The 17628-nt window shown below is 40.6% G+C and overlaps 1 protein-coding gene across 6 annotated transcripts in view; it reads left to right on the forward strand.

Moving 5' to 3' along the window:
* The window catches only part of AUTS2 (activator of transcription and developmental regulator AUTS2), a 1593647-nt gene that overhangs the window by 1526050 nt on the left and 49969 nt on the right, over positions 1-17628 (forward strand). For 4 of the 6 annotated variants that reach the window (XM_033921209.1, XM_033921211.1, XM_033921214.1 and 1 more), the window contains one exon: positions 12220-12264. The exons of the other annotated variants lie outside the window; for them this stretch is intronic. In XM_033921209.1, the coding sequence (XP_033777100.1) occupies positions 12220-12264 (45 nt within the window). The remainder of the gene's footprint in view (positions 1-12219; positions 12265-17628) is intronic. 6 annotated transcript variants of the gene reach the window in all.

The following is a 17628-nucleotide window of genomic DNA, read 5'->3' on the forward strand; positions in this document are numbered from 1 at the left end:
TTTAAATGGTTTAACTACAGCCTCAACAAAATGATAATAATAATAACTTTATTCTTCAATACCGCCACAGTCGAATGACTTCTAGACGGTTCACATCGAAGAAGGCTGGACAATCAGTGAATTACAGAATGCAAGAAGTGAGGTTATAACTTTACATAAGTAAGAGATAAAAGGAAAATATGAATCTTAAGTATGTAGTGTAGAGATCTCTTTTATGAAACCCAAGGAATAAAGCTGGACAATCTGCAAATTTTAGAATAGAATAGAGCTGGACAATAAGGCGAATTACAGAATAAAACTGGACAGTCAGCGAATTACAGAATGCAAGTAGTGAGGGTACAACTTATTAACAAGAAATAGTTAAAAGGAAAATATGAATCTTAAGTATATAATTTAGGTCTCATGTATGCAACCCAAGGAATAATGCTGGACAATCAGCGAATTGCAAAATGCAGAAAGTGAGGGAACAACATATTACACAGAAATTGACAGAAGGAAAATATAACTTTATAAGTAGTGAGGCTTCTGTTTAGGAGATGAATTTGTCAAACAGTACAGTTTTAATTGCTCTCCGGAAGGCGCCGTAGATCAGCCTGGTTCCACTGATGGAATTACCCAGCCAGGACTGCTGTTTGCTTGCTTGGAACATGAAGGACCTGTCCAAAAAGGATTTGCATTTGCAGCCTGTGATCTTTGGGTATGTAAATATGTTACAAGTTTATTAGGATTTTATATACCGTCTATCAAGGTTATCTAAGCGGTTTTTACAATCAGGTACTCAAGCATTTTCCCTCTCTGTCCCGGTGGGCTCACAATCTATCTAACGTACCTGGGGCTCTGGAGGATTAAGTGACTTGCCCAGGGTCACAAGGAGCAGCGCGGGGTTTGAACCCACAACCCCAGGGTGCTGAGGCTGGAGGCTGTAGATCCAACCACTGCGCCACACACGGTTTCTGGTTGACCGTGTGGGGTTGTGTAGTACGAAATGTGGTAGTAGGTAAGAAGGTGCCAGTCCCCAGACCTGCTTGAAACAAGTACAGGCAAACTTGAACATTATTTGCACCTCCATTGGCAACCAGTGCAACCTTCTGTAGTAAGGGCTAATGTGGTCGTTTTTCCTGAATCCGAAGATCAAGCGAACCGCAGTGTTTTGCACTATTCTTAATTTTTGTACTGTTTTCTTTGGGATACCTAGATAAACAATGTTGCAGTAGTCCAGAATTGATAGGATCAGACTGCACCAGGTTGTAGCGTCAAAGTATTTTTTAATGGTCCTTAGTTTCCACAGTGTACAAAAGCATTTCTTCACCACTAAGTTCATGTGGTCAGCCATGGTTAGATGTGTGTCTAGTGTGATTCCCAGTATTTTTATAGTTTTGGAAATTGGGTATTCGTGGCCGTTTAATTGTAGCGACGTTCTGGTAATTTTGTCTTGGGGCTTGCCAAGAAGACTTTCATCTTTTCTGTGTTTAGTTTCAGTTTGAAGTTGATTGATAATATCATAGTTAATAATATTATAGTTATTTTTCTTATGGTTTTCTTATGTACTTTAGTTTTTAATTAGTTCTTCCTTCTCCTATGTTTTCTGCTATGTACTCTAGTCTTAAATATATATGAACCGAGTCGAGCTCCACTGGGAGATGACCTGGTATATAAACCAAAGATTAGATTAGATTAGATTATTCCTAGGCTAAGCAGCATGAAATTTGTTTTACTACTTGGGATGTAGTTAGGTACTTGGGACCTGGGTTGGCCACTATTGTAAACAGGATACTGGGCTTGATGGACCTTTGGTCTGTCTCAGTATGGCAACTCTTATGTGAGCCAAGTATAGGACAATCAATCCATTGTGACATCACTGATGAGGTTGGCTCATAGGCATTGGTGGAATGAGGTATTATGACATCACAATCTCAGCTCTGGAATGTTGTTACTCTTTGGGTTTCTGCCAGGTTCTTGGGACCTGGATTGACCACTGTTGCAAACAGGATACTGAGCATGATGGACCTTCGGTCTGTCCCAGTATGGCAATTTTTACGTTCTTATGGCATGCCCTCCACAATTACTGCACAGCTTTTGCACCTAGTGCACATTAATTTTTGATGTTGAATCACGGTAAGTTCCAACATTTACCGCTCTTTAGTAAAAGGGCCCCTTAGTACAGCGGAGGTATTTTGGATGAAGGTCTGAGGACCTTGGGTTGACTTAGTAATTAGTGATGGAAGCACAAAGATGTACAAAGATGCTCTCTATATGATCAGACCAGAAAAAAATTTCCCTACACCCCAAAAAAAATAGGGTGAGGGGGGAGAGACAGCCCTAACCACACACTATCACAAAAAGGAAATATTGTTTGTAAATACTTTCCTATGATGAGATATTGTATAGTGTAATTACCTACAATTCCTTAGTGCGACAGATATTCTGAATCATACAGAAAAGTTTGGTTTTTTTAAAATTATTGAACTTGTATGTATTGTCCAATATTTAGGAATATTGTTATGTAAACTGTATAGTATACGGTATATACATTTTTAGGTTCAAAAATTTTTATTGATGCAAACAGCAGCAACACAATAGCAAGGCACCCCTAAGGTGTACAGTACAAACAAATATGCATCATATAAAATGGAAGAAAATACAAGGACAAAACAAAAGGAATATCAACCAAACTCCCCCCCTCCCCCCACTCACACTACTGAGAACGTACATGGGTAAGGAGAACGGAAAGGCACTCCGAGGCCCTGGACTCTAATGAGCCCTGAAAATGCCACACCACTCCCCCCCCCCCCCGAATCCCCTGTACCCTGTCCGTATCAAAATCCCAGAACCTTCCCATACCCCTCATCCCCATCCCTCCCCAAAGGTACTCCCCAACCCTCCCCACCAATACTCGCCAGTACTTCCCAGCAAAACTATCTGGGCACCCATATTAGGACACCCATCTCAATACCGTACTGCGGCCCTTTGGATGCAAAGCTAGCAAATAAGGTTCCCAAATATTCAGGAACAACAACTCACGCTTCCTAGCCCCTCCAGCATCTCGCGCCTCCCAGATGGCCAACTGATGCAACTGGTTCCGCCGGAGGGTCAGGGACCGTCCAACATTGAAGAATACATTTCCTGGCCAGTAAACTCATCTTCTTGCACAGAGCTCGATTCTCTCTAGGCAAATGGCCAAAAGCCTCTGGCAAATCCAGAACAAATAAATTGTAAGCTCCAAGAAACAAGACATTTTCTTTATGTTTCTGTAAAGCATTGTGTACAACTAGAGGATAAGCCCAATGGTTAGTGCAGTGGTGGGGGAACTTAGATGGTGAGCCTAGTAGGGACAGAGAGCATAGTAACAGTAAATGACGGTCCATCCATTCTGCCCATTAGTTATTCTCATTAGAAATCCATGATTAAGTTAACTTGTCTCTTCTTTGATATTTCTGGGCCATAGACTGTGAAGACATTTCTATTTCAAGATGCATTTGCCTCTTCTTAGTTTCTTTTGCCTCTTCTAATTTTATTTTATTTTTTTTTTTTTCTCTCTTTTCTTCCCATTTTCTTTGTTCTTAAACTCTACCGATTCCAATTCATGCAACCAACCGCTTTAAAAAAAGCGATCCTATCCAATATGTTTTTTCCCATCCCCACTTTTCCCTTTCTTCTCCAAAATATGTAACTTTCCCCCTCCCTTTCCCTCCTATCCGCACGTTCATGTTAGTCAAACTATGTCTTTAATGTTCACTCACTACATTTTATATTTAAAATTTTTATAAATCTTATTGTAAACCGGCCAGATACTTTGTGATGGTCGGTATATTAAAAAGTTAATAAACTTGAAACTTGAAGCCTGGTATTGTCCTAGGTTCCAAATGCTGAAGTTGCCATCCAAGCTCACTCCAGCCTATCCAACCATCCCGTTGTTTCCAGGATATCTACTGTAAAGTCTGGCCAGTAACACTCTCATGTTCCAAGTTAGTGGAGTTCCCATTGATGCCCTCCCCAGCCCATCCTACACCGAATCACCACATATGGGACACAAACCGTACAAGTTTTCCTAATACCGGCCTTAGTTCTTTAATTTATATCATTTGTTTGTTTTTAAATTAGAGATCCTTTGTGTTTATCCCACGCTTTTTTGAATTCCATCACCGTTTTCCTCTCCATTACCTCCCTCAGAAGGGCATTCCAGCCATCCGCCACCCTCTCCGTGAAAAAATAATTTCCTAATATTACTCCTATGTCTTCCTCCCTGCAACCTCAAGTTATGCCCTCTAGTTTTACCATTTTCCCTTCTCTGGAAAAGATTTGGTTCTATATTTATACCGTTCAAGTATTTATCCTATCTCCCCTGTCCCTCCTCTCCTCTAGAGAAAGTACCTATATGTAAACTGCTTTGGTTGTACAGTATTATAGCATTAATAAATCACAAGGCTTATACTCTCCTTGAAATAAAAAGTTGACAACACAGAGTATATGTGTTCTGATCATATAGAGAACCAATCAAACCCAGAAATGAGGGAGAAAACAAGAACTAACTAGAAAAAAAAATCTCCCTACGCCCCGAAAAAAATAGGGAGGGGAGGGGAAATATATTAGTAATAATAAAAGGGAGCCCTCAGTCACACAGCCTGCAATGGGGACAAGCCCCTAAAGCTCCAGCTGTCACAAGCATACACCCAAGAGGGTGTTATCTGTGAAACATCCCCGGGCACCCTTTATGTGAATTTTAGTGATGAACCAATACACAAACATGTGTTAAAGGTGAAAAACAATAAATAATGCACACTCATAAAGTTGTTAAGGCTGTCTCTAACCCCTCATCCGGGGGGGGGGGGGAAAAAGGCAGCGTCCACAATCAGCAATGTAATGAAACCGTCCTCAATATTGAACAAACTCTTTGTGTTCAGGGAGATGTAATTTTCATTTGGTTTAGCACCCCCAATAATTTTGAAAAGTTGGCTCCCAGGCTGTGAGGAAGGAGGCGTTGTAAGAGTCTTTTGAAGACAAACGATTGGCGTGAGAAGGATGATTGAGTAATACTACAAAGTTTTATTTTATTTTTCTTTCCAGCTTATGATTTATCTTTAATCTTATCTATTGTTTTGCCTTTTGTCTTTGTTTTGTTCTATTTCTATCATTTAAATTTCTCCAGAATTCTACTGTTCAACGGCTCCCCCTTCTGCTTCTATTCCTTTCTCTCCTCTCTTCTACCTTCCAAAGTATTTAGATCAATGCTGTCTTGTTAAAATGTTTATTTTATTTTTATTTTTCCTCTAACTCTACTTTTCACTTCTCTATTACCCTCCAGGTACTTTAGTTAGATTGTGAGCCTTCGGGACAGTAAGGGAATTTTTCAAGTACCTTTCTTATTTCTAATCTTAATGTATATTTTCTGTAAACCGCTTAGAACCTAACGGATGTAGCGGTATATAAGAAATAAATTACATTACATTACATTGAGATAATTCTAGACTGATTAACATTTTACGGCAGGTGTAAAACAGTTTGATGCAAGAGAGCAAAGGATATGATTTTTTTTAAAAAGCTCAGAAAGTAAATTAACAGTTGCCATCAATGGTATCCTCTGGATAGAGTTAGTCCAGAATAGAGAATGACACAGGGACAATTTTTTCCCTGTCCCCATTAGTTTTGTCACTGTCCCTGTCCTTACCCCATTCTTGTAAGCTCTGCCTTAACTGCACAAGTCTCGAACACATATGATTTTAAAGTGTTTGAGAGTTTTGCAGATGAGGACAGAGCTTGCAGGGGACAGGAAAAGTACTCTTCAGGATGGGATGGGAAAATAAGTTCTTTTGGAGATGGGGAAAAATTTGTCCCCCTGTCATTTTCTAGACCAGAAGTTGGGTACTAAATGGTCTATTGTCTTTTTCATAAAACATGGAGACAAAAATCTAAACATGTGTAAACCTGAAGTAGAGGCAGAACAAGGGAAATTCACAGAGGTATTTAAATAAATCTGAGGTATACATGCTCAGGCTTCTTTCAGTGAAAAGGAGGAATGAGGGTGTCACTGCAGGAACTTCAAAGCAGGTAGACTCAGGAGTAATCTAAGAGAATATTTCTTTACAGAAAGGGTAGTGGGAGTGGTGGAGACAATGATAGCAGTGGCATAGTAAGGGTGAGTGGTACCCGGGGTGGTGGCACGCCTCCCCTGCTGCGCCCACGCCCCCTTCCCTTTCTCCCTACCTTTTAAATTTCTCTGGTGTGAGCAGCATTCTGCCCATGTCGGTGTTGGCTCCCCTTTGATGTCACTTCCTAGATGCGGGTCCCGGAAGTGACATCAGAGAGTGCCAAAAAAGGTACGGGGGAAGGGGCGCACGCGGCAAGGAGAGGAGCGGTGAGAGAGCGAGCAAAGAGGGGGTGGAAAGGAAGAGGGGTGCCACCACACCCTTAGGAATACCGTGCCCGGGACGGACCTCACCCCCTTTACTACGCCACTGAATGACCGTGTCTAAATTTTTTTTAAAAGCAAGAGACAAGTATAGAGGATCTCTAAAGAAGAGGATGGGATTGTAGAGCTTCATAGTTGGTGTTGATGGGCAGATTGGATAGGCCATATCTGCCGTTACTTTCTATGCTCTATGTCAGGGGTGTCAAAGTCCCTCCTCGAGGGCTGCAATCCAGTTGGGTTTTCAGGATTTCCCCAATGAATATGCATGAGATCTATTTGCATGCACTGCTTTCATTGTATGCTAATAGATCTCATGCATATTCTTTGGGGAAATCCTGAAAACCCGACGATTGTGGCTCTCGAGGAGGGACTTTGACACCCTTCTCTATGTTATATGGCTAAAGCGGAAAAAAAAAATTGATTACAGAGCTATAAACCAATATATAAGAAAAGTAGAATATGGGGTGGGTTTGCTAGGAGCTTATCTTACATATAAGGGCAGTGTGCAAGAAGACAATATTATATAACAGGGTGTGATATGTTGCACCTGTTTTTTTAAGGCAAGATAATATACCAATGAGTTTTTTTCTGAGATAGCACCTTGAAAAGTAGGCACAAGCAAGGTGCAAATGATTTTTCCAAACTATGTGCAGATATGTTGATTTTATAGTATAACCCTGGGTACCTGGAAACTCAAACTCTGCTCCCTTCCCCTATGAATGCCTGTGCTTATTCTTTGTAAAAGTATATTTGGTAGTTTGCAGGGTATACTCATACATCCTGGGGGGGGGGGGGGGGGGGGATCTGTAACCACCTAGTGCTGCAAATAAAATGCTGTTTTTCCCAATTAAATCCTTTGTAAATTCAACTTATCACCTAACAGTGCTTTATGTTTTTTTGGTTTCATTTTCATTCATTTATCATATTTACACCCACCTCTAAAACATTTCTAGGTAGTTGACAGATAATGCATATTAAATAAACCCATACGTCAATAACAAAAAAAAAAATAACAACGAAAACAGAATACAGTGTTCCCCCCGCGAATTCATGATTCGCGAATCGTGGACTCGCTCATTCGCGGTCTGCTCCGACCACCTCTGTTTTAGTTGTTATTTTTTTTGGTTATTGACGTATGGGTCTATTTAATGTGCATTATCTGTCAACTACCTAGAAATGTTTTAGAGGTGGGTGTAAATATGATAAATGAATGAAAATGTCGGGCTACACCAATCAGGAGCTGCATGTCAAAGCAGCTCCTGATTGGTGTAGCCTGACTTTACTACAGGGAGAGATGGTCGGAGCAGACCGCGAGTGATTTTCTTCACCCGCCGGCGCTCCAGCTGCCCTCTCCTGCCTTTTGACAGGCGAAAAACCGTATTTGCGGTTTTTGAAATTTGTGGGGGTTCCTGGAATGGAACCCCCACGAATTTCAGGGAAGTACTGTACTATATAATCTAGAGACCTTTATACTAAAGTGTGTTACACACCTAATGTGGGGTTAACACATGGAAACAGGCTATCGTGTGACTGTGTTAAGGGGGTATGTGGTAATTTGCCTGATTCCACTTGTTAAACTGTGCATTACTGAATTTTTCTGTTGGAGTGGAGGTGTAGCATGTAGGCATGGAAGTGTTAGCTAGCGTGTTACAGTTTACCATGTGCTAAGGCAGGGATCTCAAAGTCCCTCCTTGAGGACCGCAATCCAGTCAGGTTTTCAGGATTTCCCCCAATGAATATGCATTGAAAGCAGTGCATGCACATAGATCTCATGCATATTCATTGGGGAAATCCTGAAAACCCGACTGGATTGCGGCCCTCAAGGAGGGACTTTGAGACCCCTAATATACACTTACAATTGGAGTAGACTGCTGCTGAACGCTCTTTGTGAATTAGGTGCTGATAGGTTCCAATATTGGCACCTAACTTTAGTTGAAGAAAAGTCTGTCGTAAATTGGAATGCTTAAATGTTAAGATGCTGAGTGCCACCCAAGCACACTTGGGTAACGCTACAGGTGATTCTATAATGGGTGGCTGAGTTTTATAGAATCGATATCGGCGCCTGACTTTATAGAATCGGGAAGAAACCCAAAGAAACTCTGTGGAATGACGATGTTCCTTAAATGGACTTTAGTTGAAAAATGTCAAAGTTCCAAAGGTACAATAAATCATCCAGTAAATGGCATTCAAAATTTGATGCCCAAGAAACTCTGCATAGAGCACCGTTCTATAAACGGTGCTCCAAGTTTAGTGTCGTTTATAGAAGAGCGCTCCAAGCCGATTTCTGAGCCAACCTTTGAGTGCAAGCTAAATGGTGTAAATCCTGGCCCGTAATTTAGGTGTGGATCGTCAGTGATTCTGCACGCATCTGAACACCCCTGACCTTCCTGTGCTCCTTTTGAACCTGCACGCTGTAAAATTTTTGCGCAGATCTTTATGAAATAGCGCTTAGCAACATGCATGCGCAACTCCAAATTGTTGCCAAGCAATGCCAGTAATTGATTGTTGGCACCCAAGTAGTGGCGCTGATTAACACATTAGCCAGTTTAGTTACATGCGCATCTCGGAAATTTGTGCGCCGTTTATAGAATCTGGGGATAAGTAACTAATGCAGAGTTAACCTGAGTCCACATATTGCATCCTAAATAGGAGGCACTAAGGTCTAGGACAGGGATGTAATGTAATGTAATGTAATTTATTTCTTATATACCGCTAAACTCCGTTAGGATTCTAAGCGGTTTACAGAAAATAGACAATAGTGTGCATTAAAATTATAAGTAATATAGGTTTACAGAGAAATATACATTAAAGGATACAATAAAAATAAGATAAATAAATAACGAATAGGTACTTAGAAATTCCCTTACTGTCCCGAAGGCTCACAATCTAACTGAAGTACCTGGAAAAATAACAATTAGTTGAGTAATAAAAGTAAGAAATAGAAATAGAAGAAAAAATAAGAAAATAAACATTCTAACAAGACTACTTTGATCTAAGGACTTTGAAAGGTAGAAAAGAAGAGAGAAAGGAATAGCTGCAGAAAGGAGGAACCGTTGAGCAATAGAATTTTGGAGAAATTTAAATGTTAAAAATAAAACAAAACAAGGGGCAAATCAATGAATGAAATTAACAATAAAGCATAAACTGGAAAAAAAAGTGAAAATATAAATCAGAACAGTCGGTCTAAAGTCCAGATTGAGATGACTTCACTGCTAGGCCGCCAAATTTCACCAGGTATCATCCGATCCTTGCCAACACACCGGAAGCCCCAGATCCAGTGTCTCTGCTTTTCGAACTCGACCGAGATGTTCACATCCTCCTCCTGCATGCCAAACCTGATGAACTTGTCTCTTTTTGGAGAGGTATTGTGCCATTTTTATCGTGCGCAGCTCCTTGGCGACCATGCCATCCGGGCTAACCATGGCCTCCCCTTCGCGGTGGCGGCGGTGGCTGTGGTGGACGCTCCTCTCCATGGCCGAAGCCAGAGTTTCTTGGGCATCAAATTTTGGATGCCATTTACTGAACCCAGGCCTTAGCACAGGGGTCTCAAAGTCCCTCCTTGAGGGCCGCAATCCAGTCGGCTTTTCAGGATTTCCCCAATGAATATGCATGAGATCTATGTGCATACACTGCTTTCAATGCATATTCATTGGGGAAATCCTGAAAACCCAACTGGATTGCGACCCTGGAGGAGAGACTTTGACACTTGTGATTATTCTAGAGCATCCCACCCAGGGATCTCAAAGTCTGTCTTTGAGGGCCAGAATCCACTCAGGTTTACAGGATTTCCCCAATGAATATGCATTGAAAGCAGTGCATGCACATAGATCTCATGCATATTCATTGGGAAAATCCTGAAAACCTGGACTGGATTGCGACCCTCAAGGAGGGACTTTGAGACCCCCTGGTCTAGAATGTATAAATGATGCCTAAAGTTAGGTGTCTAGATTGGCACGCCTAGCCAATCTAGGCACTTAACTTACCCCTCACTTTATAAAGCCAAGCAATACGAGCTAAATGCTAAGCTGCCCATAGGAATAAAATGGGCGACTCGGCATTTAGCTCGCGCTTTTCGGCTGCGTGGCTTTGTAAAAGGGGTGGCTAATTGTTTAGAAGGTGTAATCAGCACCGATAAGTGGCGATTAACAACTTATAATTGACATTAATTGCACTTAATTGGATGTTAGGTGCCTAGTCCAAGGCGCCTACCAGAAAGTAGGCATGGTAAGGGGGGGAGGATCGTGGCCATGTTTTAGTTGTAGGCGCCTGTTTTGGGCTTAGGTGCGCTCAATTAGGCCAAGAAAACCCTAAAGTGCGCCTTACTTCTATAGAATCGCGCCTAAGTGCCACACTACTCAAAACTTACGTTTTAGGCACCGTTAATGGCAATCTCAACTCATGGTCAAAAGGTGAAACTACTGGGAACTCTCCTTGATATTGTTTTGCCCTGCGTTAAAATCCTGTGTTTATAGCTCATTAAGCCAAATCTTGACCCACTTTAGTAAAAGGGCTTCCAAATGTCTAAAAATGCAGTAGACAGCTTTTAAAAAAAGAAATCGTATCATTCAAATGCCATCACAAACACGCTAGCCGTCAACAACTTACAATAAGAAATACAATTCTGTTCATTCCTTGAATCTGAAGGCAGCTCGTTCCATACTTTTAGGCCGTAACCTAACAGATTCTTGTCCTATTTGATGAGGTGCGTAAGCGACTCCGATAGTTCCATGATGAGATAGATGATTTCTTCTTGGCATCCCATTTCTTCAAAGAAAGGGCAGCTTCTGCAGTAGAGCTGTTTGGATGCAGCCAACCCCCAATTGAATGGATTTCAGATTTGATGGACAAGTAGTTCATTGAGCTATTCATTATTTCTTTAAACCACTTAGATATTTCTGGTATAATAATAATAATAATAATAACTTTATTTTGTATACCGCCATACCCAGAGAGTTCTAGGCGGTTCACAGCAGTTAATAAGATTACACACGAAAATAACGTTGGAATTTACAATTTTTTGGAATGTACATGTCGTTGAAGTTAACAGGAGTTTAACAAAATGAAGTCGACATAAAATACCATCAGTAGGAATATACAAGGAGAATACAAGGAATATGCAAGGAATATACAGGGAATATAGTACATGGAATATACATGAGTGTCCGGGAAGTTAATTGGTTTGGAAATAAATGTGAACTACAGCATGTGCAATTTGTCATTTTAAGCATAAATTGGTGGTGGCTAATGTATTATATCAACAATGCTGACGTTATTCAAGTCGCAGCTAAATTTGTGGTTTTTAATATGACAACTGTATTGCGACTTCAAAATATAAAACTGGATATTTAACAGGCTCTTTGTTTCTGCATTGATGCAATTTTTCAGACAATCCAATTTAACGGACACCCCCTTCCCCCAGTAAGTCCATTAAATTGAAGGTTGACTGTCTAACGTCATCTTCAGGTCCTTTTCACTGTGCAGAGGCATCACCAATGCCAAGGTATTTACAGGGCTCGTCTTTTAAATCACGTTTGTCTTGCGATAAAGGTCCACGGCCACTTTAAAAGTGCCATCGAACGTCTTACCTTCACGCTTGGGTTTTATTTATGCCATAAAACTCATGGTGTGGAATGAGAAACCTGAAGTAGAAGTCATTCTGTCATTAAAGTGTGATTCGGGGGTCTAGGTTTCAGCATTTAACGATGCATGTATGTCTTTGCTTAGTTCTGTTGTTAAATAATAGTGAGTCGACTGACATGAAATTGCTAAGTAACTCTTTTTTTTTTTTTTTTTTTGCTTTGATCCTTTTACAGTTTGACAAATACCCTACAAAAGTTGACCCCTTCTACCGTCACAGTGTGAGTTTTATGTGTTAAAAAGTCAACCATTGCCACTCAGCAACATTATAGAGTTTCAGCACCGTCCTATTCATCTCTTCAGGAATTCCCATTGCTTCTGCAGACTCGAGCACCGACTGTGAAAGGAAGCCATGTCCTCCTTCCCTGGGCACGGTTTTAGATGTGCATGTACAATAGCAAGCAATAATACTCAACCGTACCGTTTAGAAGGTGCTATGTCGAAAGTCGTAGTTATCGACACTTTAATTCTCCTGGGGTCCCCAGAGCTGATGACCAAGTTAACCCAAAGCAAGAATCCCAGATTCCATTTCCCCTCACTGCACCTGATTGGTCAGTTCTACTTTTGATGTCTCGTGTACCATCCCACCGTGCATGAGCCAATCAGATCATAGAGGACCCGTTTCTGTCCCTCTTTGGTTTCTTTACCACCCTTCTCCAAAACTCCAGAGCCATTACATCTAAAGAGGAAGACTTAGCGGTAGTGGGTCCAATATTTCAAACAAGTCGAGTTCCTAAATTTATGCTCCTAAGTTAGGATCTTGAATTTGTGCCCTATTTTCAGCCACTTTTAGAAGCCTATGTATGCAGATGAACATTCATCTTAATTTAGAAGCTTAAAACTTACACTTATTAATGTAGGCCAGCCATTCATCTGCCTAGATTTATTAGCCTAATTTACCTCCAAATTCTGTACACTGCAGCCAAAGTTGTACATGCAGATCTGTATATCCATTGATGATTTACATGTGCAAATTAATTAACAAGCCAGTACAGTACCAGTAATTGCCAATTAACAATCCATTATTGGCACTAAGTAGAATTTATGTGCATAACTTTCTACACGTGCAAATTCTAATGCATGAATCTCAAAAGGTGGCATGGCCAGGGGAGGAGCATGGGTGGGCCAAGGGTGTTCCTAAAAATTAGACACACTGTTATGGAAGATGACTGAGCCTTGCACAACTTAGGCAAAGCTTATAGGCCTGGTTTTCATTGGCATAAATGCCTGTGCCTAAAGGTTATTCACATGAAGAGGCGCTACATGTGATTTTATAAATTGTGCCTAACTCCAGAGGTAGTATATAACATTGTGCTAAGTGCTGACCTTTTCAGCGTCATTTTTTAGGCAACATATATATAAAATATACCCCTCAGTGCTGGTACTAATTTTCTCTCCCTAAATCTGTCCCTATTACCACCTACTTTTTATGCTCCTAAATTTAAGAGTTTAGGGGTTAATATTCAAAGGACTCCTGTCCAGTTAAACCCCATTGATCTGGCTGGCCACTAATATTCAGCAGCACTTAAAATAAAAGAACAAGAGGGCATTCGGAAAAGCTGAAAGGGGACAGATTCAAAACAAATGCTAGGAAATTTTTCTTCACCCAACGGGTGGTGGATACCTGGAATGTGCTTCCAGAGGGCGTGATAAGGCAGAGTACGGTATTGGGGTTCAAGAAAGGATTGGACAATTTTCTGTTGGAAAAGGGGATAGAGGGGTATAGATAGAGGATTACTGCACAGGTCCTGGACCTGTTGGGCCACCACATGTGCGGACTGCTGGACACGATGGACCTCAGGTCTGACCCAGAGGAGGCACTGCTTATGTTCCTAAAGGAGAAGTCCATAGGCCATTATTGAGATGACTTGGTGAAATCCACTGCTTATAACTAGGAATTGGGTTCTAGCTAGGTACTTGGGACCTGGGTTGGCCACTGTTGGAAACAGCATGCTGGGCTTGATGGACCTTCAGTCTGTCTCAGTATGGCAACTCTTATGTGAACCAAGTATAGGATAATCAAGCCATTGTGACATCACTGATGAGGTTGTCTCTTAGGCATTGGTGGAATGAGGCATTATGACATCACAATCTCAGCCCTGGAATGTTGCTACTCCTTGGGTTTCTGCCAGGAATTTGGGACCTGGGTTGGCCACTGCTAGAAACATGATTCTGGGCTTGATGGGCCTTTGGTCTGTCCCAATATGGCAACTCTTATGTTCTTTTGTTGATTATTGACTCTAACCAGCCTTTATGAGATGGTTAGGTTAGGGGTGGTCTGGGTACAGAATTTGGACAGAGCCCCTACTTAGACAGCAGCAATATTCAGCTGAGTAAGTGGATAAAGTTAGAACAGCAAAAAGGCTGTCCTAACTTTATTCACTGAGTTAACTGGGCATCAATCTGAATATCAACCAGTGCCCGGAAAACTCCTGGATTGCTGCTCTAACCTGGATATTATTCAGTGCCAGAGGCCAGACATTCCTCAGCATTAAATATTCAGGGTTAATTCAGCTTGCAGCTGTATTTACTGCCAGGTTAAACATTGGGCCCCTAGTGAAATTTTGGGAATTAAGTTACATACTTGGCTGTAGTAAATTTTCAAAGAGGCCAATTTACATGCACAGTTTTCAAAGTTAGGAGCATAAATCCTTTGAATACCGAGGCCGATAATTTTAGGATACGTGGTGAGTTTTATTGCTTGATGTATGTTTAACTATTTGGTGCTACAGAGAGGCTGTGGCTTTCTTTTATGTGCTTACATGCATGTGGTGTAGTCTTGTTGCCAATGCAGTGTCCCATTTTAAATCAAAATTGATCACAAATTGTAAAACCTTACCACATCCTCCTAGGGGCAATAAGGTTTAATCAATTAGCTCAAATGTTACATTGCCATGGATATATTGTTAAATGACCTATGCTCCCCTCTCCCTGAAAGATATCAGAAAGTATAGATTTTTTTTCTCTGTTTACTAACACATTCCTTCTCCTTTCTATGTCAAATTATAATTTAAACCAGTGGTTCCCAAATCTGGTCCTGGAGGATACATTTTATCTTGGAAAAGGGAGGGGGTCCATTGTTTGGCATGTGATTGGATCAGGACTTATCTTTTGAGACTCATATCTCCAAAGTTGTCAGGATTTTGTGTGATTCATTTCAGATGCTGCACCCTTAAGAGCAGTCATGCCACATTTGGGAGTTGAAATGCATATACAGTGGTACCTCGGTTTACGAGTGCACCGGTTTGCGAGTGTTTTGCAAGACGAGCAAAACATTCGCAAAATCGGCACCTCGGAAACCTTCTCTGTAAAGGCTCCACAACTGTGGAATTCTCTTCCTATTCACCTAAGGGAAGAACCCATGTTAGACCGATTCAAGAGTAAGTTGAAATGCTTTCTTTTTAAAGATGCCTTCAACTGTTAGTACTCTTGTCTTGAATTATTTCTTAGAGTCTGCCTTACGACTTTCTTTCTTTTAATGTCTCCCTCCCTTTTGTCCATTCCCTTTTTGTATTATTTTCTTTAAAATATTGTATTTCTTTCCCTTTTTCCTCACTATGCATAAGTCTTGTTTGTGGTTATATGTGGCATGTTTTGTCCCCCTGAAAGTTGTATGGATTTTAGTTATGTACATCACTTTGAAGTTTGATTAAGCGATCCATCAAATCTCAAATAAACTTGGAAACTTGGATTCAACGACCATCTTAATTCTCTGGTAAAAAAATGTTTTTTTAGTCTCCATATGTTGAGGAAAGTGAGATCCTGTTTCCATCAACAACATTTTGCTGTCCTTGTTCAATCAATCATTTTTTCGAGGCTGGATTATTGTAATTCGGTCTATTTAAGCTTGACCAAGAAAAGCTTTCAAAGACTTCAACTGATCCAGAATACTGCGGCTAGGCTGATCTTTGCAAAAAGCAAATTTGATCACGTCTCTCCGCTTCTGCAAAAACTCCATTGGCTTCCAATAATTTCCAGGGTTTATTTTAAATGTACCTGCTTAACATTTAAGATCTTGCCTGGCATCCTTCCTCCTTTAAGTCCCGTGTCTTGGAAATCTGTAAGATCTGACATTACCAGATTTACTTAAAAATGTAAATGGTCCTTTCCTACGTCGAAAGGCGCCACCTACATTGGCAAATTAGGGAAGTCCCTACTTTTTCAAAATTACTGAGTTGTGGAATAATTTTCCTGTTCAACTGCGCGATCTGGGCTCCTTCCAACCATTTCGAAAACATCTGAAAACTTGGCTGTTTTCAAAGTTGTAAATTCCGCTCCTCTCCATACTATTCCAAATCCATATTGTATTTGTTCTCTTTTCGAATTTCTTGTAAGCCGTGCCGAACTCTACTGTTATAGAGAAGGTACCGTATATAAGCCTAAGGTTTAGTTTAGTTTAGTATGTTGCAAGATTGATGCTCCCATGTTTAGTTACTGGTGCTTCCATGTGCCATCGCTAAAACCCATGCTGTGCATTCGTAAAAGAAGGGGATAGTGAATTAGTTATTGCTGCAGGACATACCAGCAAATCTACAGGTTTTTCCTGGCATCCCTTATATATATTTTACAAAAACTTCTGTTTCAGCAGAGCCTTTTGTGAATACTCGGTCAATTGGGAACATCCCAACTTGGACATCCCCAATTCATACATAGAGTAGATATACTGTGCAAAATAAGGTTTCCTGTTTCACTTTTTGATGTTGTTGTTTTATGCAGATGACTAGAATTCATAATGTTGGATTAAAGTTTTCAAAGAAAAAGTTCTGTAATTCGTCTTGCCTTATGATGCCGTTGAGATCTAACACTATTAATATAGGTTGACATTTAGTCAATCAGAACCTCATCATTCTATGCAATGATGTAGGATCCAAGCATAAAGTTAATTAGCCAGTCAATCTAAAAATATTGCACAGAGTATGATGGCAGATAAATACTGATTGATCAGTCCAGTCTGCCTAGTTAAGATTCTTCATTTCTAAATTCTATCACTTTAGCTAACTGAAACAATTAGTCTTAGATCTTTTCGTGTTTGACAGTTTCCAATTTTTGTCCTTCTAATTGATATGTAAATCTTGAATTTGTGTCTTGAAAACATGGATTTTTACACTTTTTTTGCCTTAAAAAGCATGTTCAATCTAGGCCTTTAACCGTTCCATAGCTCTGGCGTCTCAGAATGTGAATGAGGCGAAATTGTGATAGATTCATTAAGAACCAGGAACCTTTGAAGGTTAAAAAGGTCTTGTCCCAGTGGGTTGGGCTTACTTAAACCAGATTAGAAATCGGGTGACTGGGGCTCAAAATTGAAAAAAAGGATAAAGCAGTTTTTATACTAAATTATGGAAGAAGGCCAGCGATCACTTGGGAGCTCAAAGTCTGGCCTGAGGCATTTCCTAAGCGTCAGGGTAAAATGAAGTGGAAATTAGAGGAAGGAGCAAGTGGACCAGGGGCAGAAGCACCAGAAGAGGGTCTGCATTAGTGAGCAGAACGACCATTTTTTTTACTCTCCTTCCTTGCAAATTGCCTGGGAGGGAGAGGCTGGAACAAAACCCACTGCCGCTCTAGAGTTTGAAAAGAAGTGGCAGAAT

The sequence above is a fragment of the Geotrypetes seraphini genome, chromosome 15 (assembly GCF_902459505.1).
Source record: "Geotrypetes seraphini chromosome 15, aGeoSer1.1, whole genome shotgun sequence".
NCBI lineage: Eukaryota > Metazoa > Chordata > Amphibia > Gymnophiona > Dermophiidae > Geotrypetes > Geotrypetes seraphini.